Genomic DNA, 6,843 nt, shown 5'->3' with positions numbered 1-6,843 from the left:
TTGTGAATATAAAATACGTTTAATGGAAACACATCAATATCAAAAGACTCAATAGATTTTATGCTGGCATGAGGTGGTATTTCAGGCAATTGGAAAAAGCTATATTCGGCATAACTGCAAGAGGTGTTATTGCATTGCATAGCTCTTCAAAATTTGAGGAGATCATCTGGAAGTTTTGAATCCACAATTCCCCTGTGAATTCGTGGACTATCACCTCCCTGAAATCCCTCATATGTGGCTTCTCCCATGAAGGGGCTTGCTTTTCCATTATGGCTCCATATCACGCCTACATGACCTTGGATTGGAAATAATGATGGCTAGTGTGGTGGCTGCAACAGAAATAAAGCTGCTAATGTTTTGAACATTCATTGCTGTGCTTCTTGGTATGTTATCACCAGAGGAGAAGTTGCAGAACATCACTCAGTGGAAACACATTCATCTCTCAATTGCGAGATCCACATTTTTATCCACATTTTGAAAGTACCACTTAAGTGTGAATCTGTAATGAAAACCCACTTACAGGTACAGATTGTGTTTGTCAGTTCATGCCTCAAAATCGACATGTTAAAGCAAAGCTCCTGTTTGTTAGCTCCACAAAACATTTCAGTTAAAGTATTTATTTTGAATATAAAATTGGTTACTGTGGTCCTATCTCCCTATCTCTTTGGAGATGTGTATATGGATAAACCTCAGTGTGGTTTTTGTTGGAAGTTTTATCCCTCCTCAGATCATAAACTGCCAGTTTTTAGTTCATCATGAACAACAGGACTCATCTTCATAACACTACAGACTGCAGATATTTTACATCACGTGGACATTTAATACACTCTAACATGTTATTAATTTCTGAACGCCAATGTTTTTTCAAAGAGTAGGTGGATTTCCATCACAGATTTGTGCAAAACTTAAGCGATATTTTCCAAATTTTGATAAAATACAATTGCGAAATGACTGCATTTCCATTAAGGGATGTTCTGCAACTTCTATTGCGATTTTACGCAACTTTCTATAGGCAATAACATTCCAAGAAGCACAGCAATGAATGCTCAAAACATTGGCAGGTTTACTTCTATTGCAGCCACTCAATAAAGCCAATTTAATATTGCTTTAACTTTTTGTCTTGTATAAGTTTTAAGAAGATCTATTCTCTCTCTTCTGTTTTGTAGAATGTCATGTGACTTTCTTATACTTCTTATTCTTTTCCTCCTCCTTCTTCTTCTTATTTGGGTTTAATGGCAGTTGGCATCCATAAAGTCGCATTACTGTCACCCTGTTTTGCACATCATATGAGCTATAAGAGCAAAAACAGTGTTTCCATTGCAGTTTTGGGAAATATGGCTATTTCCAAGCGCTTGAAATACCACCTCATGTGATGCCTCATGTGATAAATGGGAGTTTTTTTCTTTTTTTTAATTGACCTGTTTCCATAAGGTGTATTTTGATTTGCAATTTCAGTTTGCGCAATTTGACAGTTAATGGAAACCCGCCTACTGATTTCATCATCTGCAGATTTGTCTACTCTGTTCCTTCTGCTGAGGTGTTCCACAATCTTTGCTCTCCACACATAGAAGTTAAAAACTGTCATCTTGAGAGTCACCTGGCTGCAGACACAGCAGAGCTGTACATAGTAGGCATCTCAACAGGAACATGCGCAAGAGTCGCAGTTGACAGGAAATCCTCTATTCTAAGCAGCAGACGTTAGAGAGTGTGGCAGAAGTGTGGCAGAGGAGTTTTGTGGACTGTTTTGTTATTTTTGTTGTTGTATGGTGAAAATGAGGCAAATGTAGCTGCTATTTGAAAGTTAGCTACATATACAAAGAAGTAGAATACAAAGACGTTGGCACCATGGACGTATTAACCAGGCTGCTGACTAAGAAGACGAGAACAGGAGAGGAACAAGCCGTGCTAAACTGAGTGAGATGAGGTCACTGAGCGGTTTAACACAAAACTAGATGGTGTTTTGTTTGGAGACCTTGTTACAGTACTTTTGTAAATATACTTGTACATCCAATCACATGTTTGAATCCTTTTGTCATTTTGTTGGTTTGAAGTGTGTTTTATTCTGTCTTTAAATACATACATTAGCAAAGTGAAGCATGAAGCATAGTCTATTCAGATTGTTCGTAAGAAACAACGTTAATAACTTAGTTTGATGGAAGCATTGCAAATATTTGAAATGGTGAAGATTTAAGTAACATTATATTGATTAATTTTTCAAATCTAATTACAAACTTTTTGGATCCAATGTAACAAACTTGATAATATAACATCTATTTATTACTTGCAATTTAAAATATAAAGAACCTCTATTAAAGTTTGTTACCTCATCGGAAATAAAATGCCAGGAAGACAGAGGCCTTACTGCGCATGTGTTTATGGAGGTCGGTGTGTCTGCATCTCAACCTGGGTACATTAGATGATGTCATAAAAAGGGCTTACCTAAACAGGTGACATCCAGGAGGATTGAAAAGGATTGTGATGTTGCACACTCACTCAGAGCAGATCCAGAGAGAACACAGTCAGATTTGATCCTCCATATAGGTATTTCTGAGGATCCCCGTCTCTCTCTGACAGAAACAGCAGAGCCACAGTCGAGCTCTTGGCAGACAGCTGCTGCCATCTTTAGGGTGTTGTCAAAGTCACTTACTGGCCTCCACTCTCCCTTATGTTTCAGCTCCATTCTTCCTGCACAGCGACCTCCCACCAACCTGATAGACTCTTGTAAAGAAATAATTTTATGAAGATGAATAATTTTATGAAATGCACTGCTCAAAATCCAGCTTTAAAAATAATTATACATATAATTTTCTACTTTCATTGAGTAAATTTTTTTTCAAACTAAAATCAGTCCTTATCTTCTAAAGCCCTGAGGGGCAAGTGAGAATTTTTCTTTTCTAGTGATCCATTTTCTAAGTTCCCCCCAGTTTTCTTTTTCATATGTGAAATACATAAATACATACATACAAATACACACAGAAAATGGATCTCCAGATTTTCTTTTTCTCACTTGCCCCTCAGGACTTCCGTACCTGTCATAAATATCGAATATTCATTAATTTTCAGAATTTTAATCCTTTAAATGCCAGGTTTTTATCATCCACTATGTTTTTAGACGAAAATTGATTCTGACAGTGAACCCAGTGGAAATATAGCATGTATTTTCTCCACATGCCAAATATGGTCAAAATGACAGGTGGAAAACAGTGCTTTGATGGCTGTGGGATAAAAATTGTCAGTTTGAATGGGTTTCAGTGGAGCATTTTTTACACTTAAAAGTATGAATGCAACAATTTAGTTTTTACAGTGTATTTGGAAAGAGTGATTGGAAAATACAGACATTAAACAAAAATACATCATCTTGCCACAATGTATGCCATTTACATGAACACAGCCATAATGATCAAAAAATGAAGAATGAAAATTGCATAAAATGCCCAACAAGAGAATCAATTAGGGTTAATTATTGTTTTTTCTCTTCTCTTTCTCTGTTTACCTGTTGGCTTGTGTTCTTCTTCAGCCTGCAGTGCTAATGAGAAAATCAGAAGATAAACACCAGTATAGAGTAGCATAATAAGAACACAGCTGTGAAGAACAAACACTCGGAGACACCTCAGTTAACTCGCTTTTACTGTTTTCTCAGAGTGCACTGTTCTGTAGGGATAATAGGGTACTATGAACTCTGTCAGATATGATGGAGTATGACCTTTCAGAGCTTTGTGGGATTTTATGGGGATAAAGAAACTGAAAAAGGAGAAATATGATCTCTTTTCTTGGTTCCCCTCAGTAAACAGGACACAGAATTCAGTCTTATTGATTGGAATTTGATAATCCAGCCTTGGAGTAACACATGCATGGACTAGTTTTTCTGCATGTTTTTGAGACAGATGAGAATAATTTAAAAAAATGTGGGAAGAACACAATAATCAACTACCAAAACATTTTGTCTGGGGTCATCTAAAGATGGTATGTTCCAAGTTTAGATAAAATAGTGGAAAAATGGTATAGTGGCAAATACTTATGGTCTACATAAGTCAAATTACAATTATCCAAGGAACACACTGTGCAAATATTGGTTTTCACATTTTATGACTTACAGGCCAAAAAGTTTAAAAAAAAAAGGTTACTTATGACAAAATGGTACTATTGGTTCCTTGTTTTATTAGCATTCAGCTGTCACACACATTTATTTCAGAAAATGCAAATGTTGCAGATGATATTTACACAACTTTGAACTGCAATTCTGTGAAACTTAATTTTGAGTAGAAGCTGATGACAGATTACTGATTATTTGTGGTTTCTGTTTCCATGACAAGCAGGGCAGGTTGAGGTGTTGCTATCAGATTACGCTGTCACTATCAGCTAAGTTTTTCAGCGCAATGTTGCAACATCAGCAAAGAGACATTCAAAGGATGCTGAGTTACAACTAACCATTATATTAATAGTTGATGAATCTATTGATCCGTTTTTTAAAGTAATCAGTCACTGAGAATTAAAACATCAGGTAACAGTTTGTCAGAGTCCAAAGTGAATGCTTTAAATGTCTTGTTTTGTCTGAACAACAGTCAAAAACCCAAAGATGTTCAGTGAAGTGAATTTGTGCAGGATCACCACAATATTTTCTTTAAAAATCTCCCCCAAAATTAAAAAAAATGACACCTTTTCTTAAAGAAAACTGACAAAAATCGTTTACAAAATGTTTTCTTTAAAAACCACTCAAAATAAATTTTTCACAGCTAGAAATGGTAAAACTAAAATTATCGCTGAATTTTCAAAATGGTAGTTCTTGAACCCATCATGTTTAATTATACTGGTTTGTGATACAAAATTCTGTAACTTTTCCAAAATTTTCAGGGTACATTTAGTTTTCCCAAACTTTTACATGTATGGAAATAGCTAATTGCAAAGTCCATGTCTTTTCCATGTTTTTTTATATTAAACCTGCTGAGATAAAGATTCTGATTGGAATTGATAACAAATCAATAATTGATTAAAAGAAGAATAAAACACAAACTTGATGTTAGTGTGTGAGCAGTTTTTTCGCTGATATAAAGATTCCATACAAATATGAAAGAAATAACACATGATGTTTAAAGCAGAGTCTTACCTGAGTTCCACAGAAACAGCAACAGCAGCATCAGGTGATCCATCTTCAGATAGAGTGTCTCTCTGCCCGTCATCTGTCAGCTCTGATCATCTCATGTACTGTCTTATATATATATCTGCACACAGGAAGAGATGCAGCTGAAGAGTCCTCCTCTCTATCGCATGATCAGGTGTTTCTGTCAGGTCAGTGTACTTTTCAATCTTTAACTTTTTCCTTTCAGAAACAGAAATGAGATGAAACAATAGTTATTTCATAACTTTCATTTTCATTGTCAAAATCCAAAATGGGGGTGGGGGGATCCTCCACTAGCAGTGTGGAACCAGGCCTGCATGAGTGACCTGATTGCTGCCAGCTTGCTCTCTCTGCTGCTCGCCTGGGTGTTGTAAATTTAGGGGGGCCGCCATCTTGGTTGTAGGCTGTTGCAGCCACTTTGCCATCTCCCATCTAGGACACACCGTCTCATGATGCCACCAGGCACGTAGAGCTACAGCAGGAAGAAGAGTTAGAGTCAGTCTGAGGACATTTGGAGTCCCTTTGTCTCTCTGCCTTTTTGTCTTTGTTAAATCGCTCTGTTAAAGATGATATTTAAACACTGCGAATTGAAACGAACCCTCTGAGCTGCGTTTCTGAGGAACTGATGACAGATAGGGCAACCAGGGCAGGCGGAGATGTTCCTATCAGATAAATGATGTCACTGTCTTCTTGTTATTTCCACTCTATGTCGTCACATCAGCACAGAGGATGCTGAATAACACCTGCAACTGATCCTTATATCAATAGTTGATCAATCTATCAATCCTATTTTTCAAGTAATCAGTCAGTATAAAACATCGGTAATGGTTTTTAAAAGAGTGTAACATGATGTCTTTAAATGTCGTGTTTTGTCAGACCAACACTCCAAAACCCAAAGAGGTTCAGTTTGGTTTTCACTACCCAACACATTGAACCAGGTGATTGGAATCGTCTTGGAGTCCAGTGGGCAATATATATCCACTCGGCCAGTCTCGATTTAAAATCAGGAGTCCTCTATATTCGAGACGGAGACAAGACCGAGTCAAAATGTGCTGGATTCCGAGACGAGACTGAGACCCTCTAAAAGTGGTCTCAAGACCAAGACCGATATCGAGTACTACAACACTAACTCTTCCTTTACTCATATACTTTATTTATAGAGGAGCTGATATGTCGTAGATTTTAGATGGTTCTTACAACAAAACTGTGGAGTTGTATACATCATAAAATTCTATATAAAAGCAGTAGTAAGTTTGATGGGTATGTCTCTCATGTCTTGTATTATTGCTGCATCAACACTGGAATGGCTGTGGTTCAGAAGTAGAGTGGGTTGTCCTCTAATCAGAAGGACGGTAGTTCGATCCCCAGCTCATCCAATCAACATGTCAAAGTATCCTTGTGCAAAATATTGAACCCCAAATTGCTTCCTATGCTTTGCCATCGAAGTGTGAGTGTGTGTGAATGGTTACTGAGAAGCAGGTGGCACCTTGTACAGTAGCCTTGGCTACCAGTGTGTGAATGGGTGAATGTTACATGTAGAGTGAAAGCTCTGTGAGTGGTTGGAATTCTAGAGAAGTGCTATACAAGTGCAGTCCATTTATCATTCCTTGGAAGATTAATGATGACAACCACAGATCTCCAAACTGCATCATTAAAAAAGTCATAGTAAATAACAGGCCAAAAATATGTGCCTGTTTGCTGCAAAGAATGTAATAGAAAGAGCCTTT

The 6,843-nt window shown here is 37.1% G+C and overlaps 1 protein-coding gene across 1 annotated transcript in view; it reads right to left on the bottom strand.

Moving 5' to 3' along the window:
* LOC121961720 (scavenger receptor cysteine-rich type 1 protein M130-like) overlaps nt 1–5,204 on the bottom strand; it is a 21,586-nt gene extending 16,382 nt beyond the window's left edge. Inside the window, exons 1-3 of the mRNA XM_088072818.1 lie at nt 5,105–5,204; nt 3,494–3,526; nt 2,440–2,718 (exon numbers count right to left, since the gene is read on the bottom strand). Coding sequence (XP_087928944.1) covers nt 2,440–2,718; nt 3,494–3,526; nt 5,105–5,177 — 385 coding nt within the window. The 5' untranslated portion in view covers nt 5,178–5,204. The remainder of the gene's footprint in view (nt 1–2,439; nt 2,719–3,493; nt 3,527–5,104) is intronic.
* Between the last annotated feature and the right edge of the window lie 1,639 nt (nt 5,205–6,843).

Source organism: Plectropomus leopardus, chromosome 22, assembly GCF_026936395.1.
Source record: "Plectropomus leopardus strain MGB_pleo_1.0 chromosome 22, ASM2693639v1, whole genome shotgun sequence".
Lineage (NCBI taxonomy): Eukaryota > Metazoa > Chordata > Actinopteri > Perciformes > Serranidae > Plectropomus > Plectropomus leopardus.
Note: the sequence above shows the minus strand (reverse complement) of the source record. Positions and strands in the feature narration are given on the sequence as shown.